General features: G+C 31.5%; 2 protein-coding genes across 8 annotated transcripts in view; one reads left to right on the forward strand and one right to left on the reverse strand.

The window, feature by feature from the left end:
• Window positions 1–16,265, forward strand: part of LOC118183318 (uncharacterized) — a 466,396-nt gene that overhangs the window by 414,682 nt on the left and 35,449 nt on the right. For all 6 annotated transcript variants that reach the window (XM_035352811.2, XM_035352815.2, XM_035352813.2 and 3 more), the window contains 3 exons: window positions 4,471–4,535; window positions 6,588–6,731; window positions 11,141–11,404. In XM_035352811.2, coding sequence (XP_035208702.1) covers window positions 4,471–4,535; window positions 6,588–6,731; window positions 11,141–11,404 — 473 coding nt within the window. The remainder of the gene's footprint in view (window positions 1–4,470; window positions 4,536–6,587; window positions 6,732–11,140; window positions 11,405–16,265) is intronic.
• The window catches only part of Taz (tafazzin, phospholipid-lysophospholipid transacylase), a 241,944-nt gene that overhangs the window by 71,128 nt on the left and 154,551 nt on the right, over window positions 1–16,265 (reverse strand). The window lies entirely within an intron of this gene.

Consider the following 16,265-nt stretch of genomic DNA (forward strand, 5'->3'; position numbering starts at 1 on the left):
TCGAAAAAAACGATATGAAAAAAACGTCAGTCGACCTCCAGCAGCCAATATGATAGTTTACTATGTCTCTGTTATTCTAATGTTTGATGTTCCATTTGTTATATGTTTCATTTTTATGCATATTTCTTTTGTTTTTAACCGTTCTTGTGTGCTCTGTCAATAAATCCTTTTAAAACTAGCCGGCATTAATCTATTGAGGAACGGCTACATCACATTGGGGCCCCACGTTGGGCGCCAGTTTATTACCAGAGGGCCATGTAAACTTTACATTTAACCAAGCAAATACGAAAGAATTATAATTATAAGATAAACACCACATGGAAGAATTACATGTCAAAAGTAATAAAGGTAACATAAGAGTAAAGCAATTACTCTTGGATAAGAGGAAAAGTTATGTCCATGCAAAAATCTGTCGAATCTTTTTTAACTAACGGTTCAGATGTTAGATGTTTCAATTTTTGTTGACTGTTGCCATTTAGCGTTAGGTTATACACTTTAATTGCGTTTAAGGCATTACGTGACTCGTTAGCTAAAATACTATAAAAAGTTAAATATTTTATGTCTCTTTTCTACCTTAATAATAAAACTGAATGTTATTTTATTTTACGCTTCACGGTGGTTAATGCAACAGGCTTTTAAAAGGTACATAGATTAAATAAATAACATTTGCTTAAAAACGTTCCTTATAACACTGTGTTAATGTCAGAAAACCACGTACTGAATAAATGCATACATATTCCACATCCAAAATTTGTCATTTTGTTGGCATAATGCTAGTATTAAGCAGTTTTGTTTTGTTTTAAAAACTTAAAATATATGCATTATATTAAGACTATTTTAGTATTTTTTATAATAAGTAGATTTGAATTACAAATACTTAAATCATTCTCTGAAATTTAAAAAATATTTCGATATTATCCTGAGTTATTCTATCAAATTTATAGTTATATATGTCTTAAAGGATTTAAATAACATATTTTTTACTAAGTATACTTAATCAGAGTTAAATTTAAAATAAATTTTAATGTAGAAGTTTTAAGCGTGCTTTGAAAAGGCTGAATTACAATGCTTAATAAACAAATAATAAAGAATAAATATCTTAAAAATTGGTTCCATTTTGTTTTATAAACTTTAGAAATGCTAAGTAAATGCAATGATCATAGATATCTGACACTTTTATACCAAATCGAAATTTTGGGTTTCTTCCCAAAAATTCAGCAAATACCAAATTTATAAAATTTCACACAATTGTGAAGCGCAATTACTATTACCCATTTTAATAGAAAACCTGGTTCATTAACTTTTAGTTTAATAGAAAACATAGTTAGGCATATATATTAAAATCATTATAGATTACTAGTGAAATAAATTTGATATCAATTTAAATTTCCTTTTATTTTTCTTAGAACAATTTCTTACTCATCTGTTTTTATTACTGAATTGTTAATAGTATGTTTATATTGTTAATTATCTTCCAGCTATTTTTATTGCTAAATCGTTAATTATCTGCTTATAATTGTTAATTATCAATCTTGCGCTGTGTGCAGAACAATGTTTTGCACTGTATGAAATATGCATGGCTATTATATAGTTTCCCCTGTAAAATACTCTTATATGTATACTTAATATTACAGTATGTTGTTTTACTCATTTTGAAAACTTTTTACGCGTTTATTATGAAGAAGTTTTATGCAATCTTCCTTTGTTTTATCTTGTATATCGGTAAGAAAATACTGCATCTATGTAACTCAGTAAGGAATTTCATAAATAGCTACCAGTATTCCCTTAATGCCTTTAAAATAGTTAATAATAAATCTTGCAAATTAATGATATTTTAGATCCTAAAAGTTGTTACCTATGCCATAGCTTAAGCTTTATGGTTATGTTATTAGTTCTTAAAGAAAACATACAGCACTTACCCCTTAGCAGCACCTCAGGGAGGTATAATGACAAACAAGAAAACATTTGTTAAGTTATCAATCAAAAACAAAAAGTCACCTAAAAATGTTTTGAAGATTTTAAGTGCTAAACAACGATTATCAGGCAAGCTTTTCTTCACAACTTTTGCATCTCAGTGAGCTGCTGGTACTAAAAGGAAATTACCAAAATTGTTTACTATACTAAGGGGCAGAACAAGCATGAGAAAAATGAAATAACTCGAACAGTTAATTTACTCTTATTCTCATACTTCTTAGCAATGAACATTGTACGGAAACGGGCGTATCTATATTTAGGTATTTTTATTGTTGTTTTATTCACTTTTGCATATATCTTCTGCTCAACAGATTTTAAGCTTTACGTAAAAAGGAACCGTTTTCTTTATTTATGATTGTCTACATTTTCTGTTCCCTTGGGTAATTTTACTCTATGAGTTTTTAGTTTGCTGCAGACAAGAGAAATTTTTTGATGAGTTTTGTAGAGGCTTTCCAGTTGACTATAACCCTTAGACAAATGCATTCAATCTTCATGCTTTCGTAGTTTATAGTAATTTACGAAAAATAAACAAATTTACACTTTGCTATAATTTCGAGAGGATTCGAACAAGATAGCTGTTAACAAAAGAGCTTATTACGATAATATAATTAAATAAATGTTATGAAAGATGTGCTTTTGACGGGAGAAGGGGCAGAATTTTACTAAACAGTAAGAAATAGTTGAAAATGAGCAATGAATGCTTCACACTTCATTCGCTGACTTTTTTGTCATCTTTCTGGCAGCTTAAAAATTTATCTTTTAATGCTTCTTTAGATTTGTTGAGAAAATATTTGCATCGTTTGATAAAAACAAAGAGCTCTAAATGGCAAGGTCTGATAAATGAAGGGAAAAAATATCCTAGGTCCATGCAATAAGTCTCTGTCGGAACATCCATTGAAATGTGAAGCAAAGTATTTTCATGGAATTCAACGACTGGTCTGCTAACTGATTGTTTAAATCTATCTAGTAGATGGCAACAGCTTGTAATATATTATTGCTTTACATCATAATCATTACCATCATGCACATTATATCATTTTTCTTGGAATAAAGTCTACATCTGGATGTCACTGAAGAGTCTCGTTTCCTTTTCTCATATTTTTTAAAATCATAAAACTCTTGAGTCCGCCAAAAAAAACTGCGGCAAAACATCGGTAATGGAAACGTCACACAGAAAACAACGCAAGAGGAAAACATCGACGTACAAATTATCGTGAGAGAAAAGACAACAAGGAGAAAACATTGCTTTTATAAACCATCATCGCATAAAATATGGTAGTAAAAGATAAAGCTCTTCAAGAATTTAACATTTTAAATATATAAGCACCTACAAAACATCACATGATGATAACAGCGCAAAGATATGCTTTTAGACTTTAAATGCCTGTGCGCCAGAACTAAAAAGGAATATGTTTCATATTTTTGAACGAAATAATAAACTTTCACGGATGGTGTAATACACATAAGAATGATGAAAAGCAATCAGAAAAAGCCAATTTTTCTTACTAGCTAGAAATAAATCACTTTGTGTGCACAGTAATAAAAAATAAGTGGGAAAAATTTCTGGAAATAAAATTCACAATTTTTTTCAGAAAACCTGATAAGTAAAAAGTCCTTTTAAAAAATTTGGATCATTAATATAAAATATCAGCCGTCAAATGAGTCAATTTAAATAAGTCTATTTGTGATCTGGTGATCTCTTTTTATAAAGAAATTGAACAAACAGAAAAAAAAATATAATTTTTATTAATTTATTCATCACTTTTGTCCATAAATAAGTTTTTAAACTACTATTTTAATAACTGAAAGATTTTTGCTGAAATTAATTTTACGATATTTGACGCATGCCACTTGCACCTAAACATTTAGGCTAATTTTGCCCCGAGTTTGATTCGATATGTATAATAATAATATTTAAGTATCTAAAATACAATAAATTGTTTCTGAAATCTTGCTCAAAGAGAAAACAGTTTTTAAGAAACCAAAAATGTTACAACATTCCCAAATTAATATTCCGATTCTGTAAATATCCAATTACTTTTTTGATTAATTATTTTCTTAGTAAGAAATACGAGATTCAAATTTTAAAAGTGGTAATTCTGAAGATGAGCCTTATATATTTTTACTTCCTTCAGACATAACTTGTTAATGGATCTTATTCTTTGCAGACAGTTTTTTTAATCATTTCTAAGGTATAAATCTTGTAAATGTTATATATAAAATCATACTAGTTATGCTTAAAAATTTTATTATGTTTATTACGTATTATTCAAAATTATAACAATTGATGATGAAATGAGATGAGTAATGAAACGAGGTACAATATTTAAAAAAATTAAACAATAAAAGAAAGTTCTAAACTTTGTCCCAGAACTAAAATTGGTATTAAGTTCGTTTACTGAAATCTAGGTAATTATTCTCGTCATCGTTGCTTTTCGAAAGCTACGAATTTTTTAAATATTTTTTTAGGATTAATATATAATTTTTATTTCCTAGGGAAGAACATTCGAGATCTCGCGAAGGTTCCACAAAAAAGAAGTCGCAAGTAGAGAAAACTACAGGTAAGAAAAAGAAATAAATATAATTATTGAGTTATACATAGTAAAAATGCTGTATACTATGTCACCGTTTCTCAAACGTTTTTCAAGTGGAGGCTGCTTTTATAAATTAGAATATTCTGTGAATCCCCTTATTCTTATCCCCTGGAAAGCATTTTTAGCATATATAAATTTATCCTTTTAAAATAAAATTAATTAAATGCCATATAATTTTATATAGATATTAAATAACTAAGCTATCAGAAGAAAGTTCGCTTTCGTTTTTAATAATTCAATTATATTAGATTTTGGATAATCTTATTAACTAAAAATTAAATAAATGTGTGTATTCGCATTAATGAGATGGTTGAGTCTGCCGATTCTTGCACAGCTGCTGTATTTTTGAATGCAAGTTGGTAAGCTTAAGTCTGACATCGGCGCATACATCAAGTCGATTTCAGCAATTTTTACTTCCTTGTGCAAAGTAAAAAGGAATTGTAATCGTGAAAAATTTTGGGTATCATACTTCAACGAAAATATCCATTTTGAATGAATGTATATTGCATAACTCAAAACAGAGTAGCCTCAGAACGTTGAAATTTTGTATGTGGGACTGCTATAACAACTAAATGTGCACCTCCCTTTTTGGTTGCAATCGGCCGCGCCAAAAATATATAAATATATATATATATATGGTCTTTGTGAAATATTAGTTCTAAATTTCTTACTTTATGTCTTTAATGATAATTTTTCTGTAGCTTTGGTTAATAAATAAGAGTACACTGAAATCTTGAAAACTTTTGTGATATTTTTTCTAAAAAGTAAGGTTTTTTTTAATATTTTTAATGAAAATATTATTTATACATTAAAGATGATGCTCTGGCTGGTCATTCAGACAAATATTTTGTATACATTATTGGTCAACAGTTAATCATAAATCCATTATTCAAGGAATTAAAAATTAGTTCTTGAGTTTCTGTTGCACCTATTGCTGTTAGAAAAGTGTTCTTTCCGTTGTTTGGACTGCACAACAAAAGCATAACCAAGGAAGCATTCTTATTAAAGCATAAGCAAGGAAGTTTATGAAATGAAATATAATGTAGAAATTTGTAAATTAAGTAGCTTGATGTAAATGGTAATTGTTTTCTTACTTTTCATTTCTTTCATATACACGTAGAGAAGAAAAAAACTAAGTCTCCTTTCCTGCATAAAGTATACAGAAACATCTAGGAGAATGAAAATATTCTTTCATGCTTTTAGGGCAGATCAAATATTACAATGACCACGAAGTATAACAACTGATACATAATACGTTTTAGATTTTTAATAGTATATTGTTCGTTTCACTTATACAATTTAAACGAGATAAATGTTATGTGTAAAGAATTTTCTCCATGTTTAATTTTGAAAAATATAGAAGAAATGTTTAGGTATATTCTTTCAGAGATGATTAAATGCCTGGATAGATTCTAATCAGAAAGTTTAAACTTATTCTATTCAGAAAATATGGAAGTGTTCCTATAAATGAACATTTTTATCTTAGATTTATTGAAGATTATTCCATACTTGGACATATTCTTTTTAAGGTGTTCGGATATTTTCTCATGCTTTGATTTGATCTCTCCTAAACGTCTGAGTAAGTTCCCATATTTGGATATGCTCTGTGTTCTGTATTTTTGAGCATGTTTCTATGTTTGGGCATGCTCATTTTAAAGCTACGGGCATTTCCTCCCTTCTTAAATTTGCTAATTAGCACATTAAATTTGTTTCCCTAAATTTTACTAAACACTCCAAGAAAATCAATCTAGAAACAGATAGATAATGAATTTTTACTATTTAACACTCTCCCTTTATCCAAGAAAGAACACATATGAGTAATGCTATTCGTTGTTTTACCACAAAGCGTAACAAGAGCAGGAGAGCAAGACGAATGGTAAGCGTTTGTCAATAGTTTTTTTTCAGTGATATGGGAACTCATCCTTCACGTGCCACATTATGTGTTGTTTACAACATTAACCCTTAACGTCACAGTTGAAAAAGCAAGTTGTAATAGTGACACTTCTTTACTTTGAATAGTGAGGCCTAAGTCAGCGGAGCCTGTGATTCCTGTGGCCAAAAGCGAACATAAATCGCCCAAGAGGACCCGGCCCAGGGCTCCTAAGGACCTGCCCGTTCACGGACACGGTGATCTCTCAGGGAGGAAGAAGGCTTACAAGCAAAGTGAGTAACGATTGCTTTAACTAATAAATAAGCTTTTCATATTTTGTTCTCACTATGCCAGTGTTTTGCGCAAGGTCAAGAGCAATTATATTCTTCAGCGCACGAATTTATGATTCAATATATTCGTATGTTCTGAAATGTTTGAATGAATAACAGAAATATTAGTTAAACAAGGTTTACTAATTTAAGAATTTTAGCCTTATATTTTGCAAATTCACCGCGGTGTACCAGATATTAATTAATTCACTTGTTTGTAAGTGACAGTTTGCATTATAATAATCTTGATGACAAAGTATACTTGTTTTGAAGATTCATCTTCCGAATAATTCAGATTATCTCTAAATTTTATTTACAAGTTTTATAATGCATAAACTTTTCTGATGAAATTCAGTCGTTAGGAATTTTGCTAGTTTTTGTTCCTTTGTTTTAGTTAGAATTGATCAATTCTTTCCAGAGCTACAAGTCAGTTTTTTTTTATTTCCTGTGTTGAGGATACATAATAATAACGTAGGCTAATATAATTATAATCTTATGAACCAGATACTATAATCTATGAACTATAACCTTATGAAGCAGATACGAATGTGTAAACTTAATGCAAATTATGGTAATTTTCGACCTGTTTTTACATATCTATAAAAACATGCCAAATTATTGCTTTATCTTGGTTAATTGTCGACTGCTATATCTGAAATTCGTTAATATAATTAGATGTTGACAACGCGATGCCCGCAAAACAGTTTTAAAATGCTCGTCGTTCAAATACCTTTTTAACAGCTGTGCGAATTCTTTGATTAAAATGTTTACAAAAATTGATTCTTAGCAATGTCTACATTATTAGATGAACCAGTGTTCGACTGCTAGAAACGTCTGATTCCGCATAGAGTGAATAATTTTATATCTCCATTATCCTTGTAGACTCGACGACGGCGTGCTATGCTTTATACTTTACATTCATAACCTCTGTTCGTACATAAAGTTGTCATTTCGAATGTGCATTTCGAATTATAGACGGAGAACCGCCATGGAAAAAAAGAAATAAGCAGACGAAGACAATTCATTTAATCTCGAGTGGGAAGAACAATTTTGCTTTACTTTTAACAAGAATGTGTGTTTATAATGAAATTCAACTGTAGCGATTGCTGAAAATTGTAACATGGAGAATCATTTCATAGCAACTATGGGTGCCTGGCGAATTTCCATATTCCTGAAATACGCTCTTCTAGTAACAAAGGCTTCCGCCCCCTGATTGTGTAATTTCTTTTTTTAGTTCCATAGTCGGTACATAACTAATAGTATAGATAGGTAGTAATAATATACTTAAGTCTTACAAAGATATTTACTGATCTTAAGGAATTTGTAGATTGAGGCTTAAAAGTTTTCGAAAATAGAAATGTAATCTAGTGAATTAAAAGATATAATAAATATGCAGATATAAGAGAAAAAGTAAGCGCTAAATCTCCCAAAGATATGAATAAATGTAATTTATTCATAATAATTACGTTATTACATTTAATAAATGTAATGACGTTTGTAATGTAACTATTAAATGTAATTTATTCGTTATAAAAATATTATAGCATAATTACAACAATTTTTGCTTTTAACGTCGCAGAAATTCGCCAATCATAAAACTTGAACTTCTGTGTAATATTTATGAAATACTTTAAAATATTTTTCATATAATTTGCAAAACAGCTTCTTTTTAATTTTTTGGCCCCAAATGAATTTGTATACGCACATAATGTTATTTATTTCGACATTCACTGTTCCTCGTACTACCATTTTACTGCATTAATTGTTTGTAAATCATTCTCGCGGCAGCATTTCACCGCATGATTATATGGGAAAAAATATTTGGAGCGAAGTGCATATTTATAAATTGCATTATCTTCTATCCGTTATTACTGTTTATCTATTACTTGCGACTATAAAATATGACAACACAGTTATGAAGTAACGCTTCACATGCGGCCCTCAGTTCCGCATTCGTCTTAATTTCTAATTGTCATTTCGTTGTAAGTAGCAGTAGGTTACTGCTGTAAGTTTTCGAGGACTTCAAGGTTAGTTTTCTGTAAGTAGTATGGTGAGAGATGATAAAAATAAACACGTTGATGATGCTGAGTTTCACTGACGGGAACTGTGAAATCATCCTAAGTGTAGAAAAGTCATGTTGTGAATTCAGGCAAAATTCACCCAAATGGCTAAACATAATGTATGAAATTTGTAATAAAATGCTAATTTTTGATAATTTGATAAAATTTTACTCATTTACAATATATTACTTAATTGCGATGTGTAGCAGATATCCCCTATGATGCTGTTATTATCATTTTCCCATATTTATCATTTTTTTCTCTTCTTCCGCTTGAAACCGATACATCGAGATTCTACTATATAACTGCTGTGAGTTCAATATCTATGTTCAAGCAATAGCAGTTTATTCAACCCACCTTTTGCAAGCAATATTTATCAGTTTTCATTGTTTACCTTAGTCCACTTCTATAAAACGTTTTCAAAAAATATACTTTCCAAATATAATTTTGCTAGTGTAATTGATTGCGGCATGCCTTTTAAAAATTGCATTTTAAACTTCATAGAAGTAACATTGGTTTCTTTCTTTATAAACATAAAGTGACCATTGTCACGAAAATTGCATTTATAAATATCGGATATAATGTTTTCATAGAAGAAGGGTTAACTTCTATTACTTATATTTGTCATAAAAATTTCTTAAATTTTAGCGTTAATTTATATGGAAAATTTTAATATAATACCAAAAGAGCCAAAATTTATATATTTCTTTAACGTCAAATAATCATGCGTACAGCACTACCTCATTATAACTTTCATTGTAATACTTAAATTAAATCCGCGTTAGATTAAAAACTGAAAGCATCTTCGATGTGAATTGTGTATATCTACAGGATAAAAAATGCAACTATTCTTTAGTTATAATATGAGATAATTTCTAACAGCTTGCGAATTGATGCTAATTCAGTCTGTTAATAAATAAATACAGTCACGGAACACATGGACCATTAAAATAAATGAATACAATGAATATTTACAAATTAAATTTATTTTATGAAATTATTTTTAAAAGAACTCAGAAAATAAAGAAAAAATTCAGAAGCTTATGCAGGAGCATACCATCTATCAAATTGCTAACTATCAGCATGCCCACTAAATGTGAGATTCAGGTTGAAGTTCGTTTAAAGCAGGGTTTCTTAAACTGTGTGTGCGGGACCTGCAGCAGGCAGTCGCCCAAACTTTAAACAGTTTTGCTATTTCTTTAACTTATTATAATAATTTTACAATTACCAAATATTTTTACACAATATATCTAAAAATAGATAAAGATAAGACAATACAGACAAAGAAAAAAACAAAAACGTGTCGACGCATTTCTTTTTATAATACAAACGTTTATTTTCCTTGCTTTGCACGTCTCACTGTCATTTCATCTGTTACTTATTTAAAATTTTCACATTGTTCTATGTCTTATAATTAAAAAGTAAAGTTAATGACCTAAAACTGCAATAGTATATTACAGTACAAGTGAAAAAATTGATAATTTCACTCACGCGTGTGTCGGATTTGCGCAATACTTATGAGGTCTCATAAAATTTTTGTAAATATTATGGGGTCCTGGGAGTCGCGAAAAATTCTGAGTGATAAAAAGGGGTCATGAGTGAAAAAAGTGTAAGAAACCCTGGTTAAGCTGAGACAGAAGCGGCGGTAGACATTTTGCTGCCCGGTGGAATCTTTGCGGATCCCAAATTCTGCTGCCCAATGCATCATTCTAAAATTTGCCCAGTGCCTCTCCTAAATGTTAAACATTTTATCATCCCAAAACTTTGCTGCTCGGGGCTTCTTTAAATTCTAAAAATTTTGCCGCTGCTGAATTATGAAGCCTATTTGCACTGGTGCGGGGCTCTGGCGCTGGCCTTGGAGCGAGATTCACTATTTTAGCTACCGGATTTAAGCAACTTTGAACGTTATATCGAGAATGTATTATTATTTAAGTTTAAAGAATCACCATTTTGCTGCTAGAAGTGTTATTCTGGATCTGCGTTGTTTATATGTGGTTTTAGGCAGCACCCATGTAATATCCGAAAACGTGGCGTATGTAGCAGCGTTATAGCAGGAGATTGCTTAAACATTCATATAATTTCTTTAGTAGTAGGTGCTGAATTTTAATAAGTGTCGTAAATAGTGTAACTAAATTATTGGGCGTGCATTAGAACGTTAATTTTTATCTGGCCTACAGTGTAAGCTTAAAAATGATCTATAGTTTCAGTAAAATGAAAAATTATTCTCCTTTTTTTTTCACTTTTCCTTAGCGATCGATAAATATATAAAAAAAAAAGAAAAAGCATTGACCTCCTGAAAATTAATCATTGTAGGCACTGAGAAATCGTCGCCTGTTGGAATGAAGCCAAGAGCCGTCCCTCGTCCTCAGCAGGCGAGTGACGATGGAAAAGTATGGATGAAGCCGGATTCCAAAGAGGAGGCGAAGGCAGGAGATGGAGCCAAGGAGGAGGAGCAGCTCGTAAACGGGTTTGCATCCGAAGAATCCGAAACGGGAAAGATGGTGAACGGCGAAGGACCCGATGAGCAATCCGTCCAACAGAAAATGAGAGAGGACGCTAAGTTGAATGGAGAACATTGTGAGTAAAATATGTGAAGCCTGTGGGAAAAGTGATATCTTTTGTGGAAATTTTTAACTTCTAAATAGATATTAAAAGCAATTAATGTTAACAGCAATACCTTTCAATATCAGCTGCTATGACTGTCATCAAACACGTGAAAATCTCCAAAGTCCTATTTGAAACTGAATTCGCTGTGAATTCTTCTGATTGGTCCTACAATTAAATCAATCGGAAACAGAGACTTTGGAGGTTAAATTTCAGATGTATGATAATGGTCACAAGCATTAAACTTTGCTATTTGGATCAAAGTAATGGCAATGTATCAAAAAGGAAATCGGTAGATAAATCTAATGTTTGAATAATTGGCCAAAGTATTGATAATATTTTAATTATTAGATTAATGCCAGTCACTATGTTTTACATTTGTAATAATTTTTCCGTTTATTGAGATCTAGTTGAATTGTTACTTGCTATTATTGTGGGTAAGAAGCTGGATGTGGCCCAGTGGCTAGCGCGTCGCGCAGCAGCACCACAGGTCCGGTGTTCGCAGGTTAAGTGAGCAAAGTCGTACTGTCACGTGTATGGTGCTCACAGAAGCTGGATTATATAAGTCATTTTGAGTGTCTGTTTAGCAACATTAATTTTTAAATGTGCCTCCATTTCTTTGAACGTTTTAATATCTTCTTGATTTCCAGTGCTCTAATAATGAGCTAAAATTTAAGGTTTGAGTTTAATCGTTAGTCTTCATTAGCCCGTAATAATATTATGTTTACTAAACGAAGGTGCTACCACTTACGCCACAAGAACATGCAGTGTGGAAGGCGAAAATTCCTTATTAAATTTAGGATAAGAATTTGAATGGATTGATGTTTTACTTCTGATTTAAACTGATTAGTGGATGGTTCAACTTGAATTAACTTATTAACTACTTCCTGAACTGTTTTTCTAGAAGTTTGAGTGCATGAATGTTCCTTTGTAGTCCTTTCATGCTCTTTAAAAGAACAGTAATAATATTGTTACTGTTTGCTTTGAAATTTAAGAATAAATGAGAATTTTCAAAAGATAAGTGTCTAAATTTTCAGACTAAATTGTAAAATTTGGTCTGAAAAATAAGACACCTTTTAAAACTTTGTGTGACAAAAAAAGTAAAGGCGAAGAAAGTGAAGAGAAGTAGATGAAGAAAGTAAAGGCTATCTTTCGAAGCAAGGGAAGGCATGGTTGCCACATTTGGCGAGAAATCGCCCATTTGGCGACATTTTGCGACAAAATTGGCGATATACCATGGACGGATGGAGAACCTTCTGGAACGAATTCTTACCGGTTTAGCCCAGAATGTTCTCGAACACCAGCCAAAAGCTATATAAACCCTGGTACGCGGAGAGTAAGTAGTATTGAGAGTGTGTCTCGTCTAGCGAGTCAATCCCTGCGGAGTCGATCGAGTTGACAGCCGGGCAGCGAGTGCCGAGAGGGTCGTCGAGTGCACCGAAGGAGTCTGTTAGTGTAGCGCGGTTAGTGCATCGTCGAGAGAGCGAGTTGAGCTCCGGGAACGACTGAACCGAAAAGTCGGGAGCTGCGCTCGTGTGTCGTCGAGTGCATCGCGAGTTGTAGCGCGGAGAGTCTCGAGAGTACGTGGAATTCCGAGAACGACCAAGCAGAGTCGGGAGCTGTACTCCGGAAAGCAGAGTCGGGTGCTTTTCAGGAAGCTGTCTCCACCGTTATTGCCTGACAGTATGAAGGCTGTGTCGCTGATTGTTCCAGCGTGTTTATAGTAGATCTTCGACGAGTGTAAAAGTGTTTTGGAGCTGTCCTGATTAATATTGATAAATAAAGTGTGTTTCGATACTTCATCCAGTGTCGTCGTTATTCACTCCAAATCTACGAACCCCGTACGAACGTGAAGGAAGAAAATAACGTAACAGCTAGTGTCAGAAGAAATAAAAATGCAACAATATAAATAATTATTTACTTAAAATATTATAAATCAACGTAAAATTCTCCTTAATTGAAACTACAGTTCTCATTAATTGTTATACGGTCACTTGCTATTTGCTGAATAAATGAAATAATCCAATATGTGTTTTTCCCATAAGTGGAGTATATATATATGTAATAAATAAAAGCAAAAGGAAATGACGGAACACATATATGTAATAAATAAAAGCAAAGGATGCGTGATTAGACCCATATTGAAGAAGAATTTTGATTGCGTAGTATTTAAAGAACTTGGCAGTCGAGGCAGTTTTAATTCCATTTTTATTTCCAGTTGATATTTGTGGCCACAATCACTTGGCACTCTAGTCGTGCCTTTCCACAGAAGATTTACATTTTTGATATTGTTGGGATAGAAAACAAGCCAGCGAAATTACATCTTAGCACAGTAGAGAGGAAAAGCTGAAGTGCGTCGTTATGAAAGATGGAAGCACGCGAAGAGAAAAGTTTTGGTTTATAATTCGGTGATTGGTCGTCAAGAGGCATCTGGAATAAATGGTTACGTAAGATCGCATGATTAATTTGAATGACGCAATGCAGATAAGTTATTACGATTTTAGAATAGAGAGGAAGAACGAATGTTTATAGTTATATTATAATTCTGATTCATACAATTTATCTTACATATCCCCCCTTAACTACTGCAAATAGACCTCAAACTAATGGTAAAATTGAACGTGTTAATCAAACTATTATAACTAGATTAAAATGCAAACTAAATTCTTATCAAGGTAATATAGCATGGACAAAATTATTACCCCAAGTAACTGAAGAGTATAATAATACCCCTCATTCTGTAACAAAATTCCCTCCATCATATTTAATGTATGGAAAATTACCTTATGATTCCTTAATTCAAAATCAAGAATTGTATCCATCAATAGAAGAAGCCAGAAAAATAGCTCAAAAGAGATCTGATGATTATCATAATGTAAATAAAGAAAGATATGATATTCATTTTAAACCTAGTAATTTTAAAATTGGTGATTTAGTAATGTATGAAGAATTTCAATACCCTAATACAGGTAAATTATCTCCTCCATTCTCAGGACCTTATAAAATTTTAAAACAATATTCTGATGTTACTTATGAAATAGATAAACCTAATCCTTTAACTAAAAAGAAATCAGAAATTGTTCATTCAACTAGATTAAGACCTTTTAATCCAGCAAGTGAGTTTAAGTTAACTGTCAGAAATAGTAGAATTCCTATCTCTGTTCAAAATTAAAATTAATTTTTTAAAAAATTCTCTTTTAAACATTTTCCTGATTATGACCTTTAATACCTGATTTAGACTTAAACCCTAACTATGACAAGTTATTTTCCCGACTATGACAAATTATTCTCCCGATCTTGACCTTTTATATCTTTCACATGATTTGAATTATTTTGTAGCAAAAATTTTCTTCTTATTGTAGGATAATATTTGTTTCTAATTTACAACATTATAAAAAAGACTTTAACTTGATTATACAAGTTATCCGTCTTATAATTTTGATTTTATATGATCTTTTATTTTTCTAAAACCACTTTGAGGTAATGTACAATGCCAAAAACCAGTTACCTTCTATTAGGCAACGGAGGTTTTTCGATATTTGTACCTAGCACCCCCCAACCATCAGCAAATAATCACGCTGATCTGTTGGCGAGGACATGCCATAGTTTTAAAGTCAAAGTGTTCATGTTCTAGTGTATAATTGTATTATTTATATTGAATTGTTTTTTGAATAAGTATAATATTTTGTATTGAAGTGTAAAACATGTCAATCTTTACGATGAGAGGAAAAAATGCATCATATTTGTGAACTATCAACATGCATCATATTTGTGGACTATCTGGCATTTAGAGATTTTACCAGATATTTTCATTCTATTCGAACTCTTTTTATGAAAAAAACTTTAAAAAAAAACAAAATGGACATTTTTAACAAAATTGAGGACTTTTGTAATTATAACTTATTTATTTATCAGTATTCCATATTTATTATGTTATAGTCTTAAAATTAGTCATATATTGTATATTTATTTATAACTCATTGTTTTAATGTTCAAAATTTCATATGCTATAAAGTCAAAATTTTATATGAGAAAGTCATGAACTATGATAGGCCATAGTTAAAGCTTGTACGCTATGTTCTGGATGTTTTCATGTCTTTTCTCATACTTTTGCTTCACTCCTGTACTAATGCTTTTCTCACCCCGGCCTCTCTTTTTGACGGGGGGGGGGAGATGTAAAATAAAATAAAAAAAAAAAAAAAAAAAGATGGCTTTGCTCTTTGCGAACCAGTATCCTTTAATTAATTTTCTGCAATTCAGCATCTCCCCTTAGACCATTACCTTCTAGAACATTCGCATCTATTACATAACCTCATATAAATGCTGCGTCATAAGTTTTTCTACATTTTTCTAGAAGCTCCTCTGTTACATAACCTTTCATATAAATGCTGCGTCATAAGTTCTCCTAGACAGATGCCTTCTCGCCTTCGTCCTGCTAACGCTTCCGCTATGCTCCTCTTTCTTTGTTAGAACGTTATGACGTATTAAAGTTTAAAGTCAGTCGTATCTAATAGTTCAATTACTGAATAAGTTATTTGATTAACTTCATCTGGAAAAATTCATCTGCTATAAATTAAAATAAAGATATGCTTGCTGTTAAAAGTGAAAAGTCCTGAGTCGTCATTTTTCTCCGTACTTCAATCATCCCAGCTTCGTCAACCATCTGCCAGAACGTGTAATGGAATAGCCTCACCATTCGCCCACGATGTGATGGAATAACTGAAAACATTACATATATATATATATATCTTTATTATATGCGGCTTAAGTGTCTGTTTGTCGCCGATAGTTTATTGGTTTCTTGCGTAACTGTACTAGCCAATGGGGTGAAGTT

This window comes from Stegodyphus dumicola, chromosome 8 (genome assembly GCF_044657685.1).
Source record: "Stegodyphus dumicola isolate Sdum_Otavi_A_Nest chromosome 8, ASM4465768v1".
NCBI classification, from domain to species: domain Eukaryota; kingdom Metazoa; phylum Arthropoda; class Arachnida; order Araneae; family Eresidae; genus Stegodyphus; species Stegodyphus dumicola.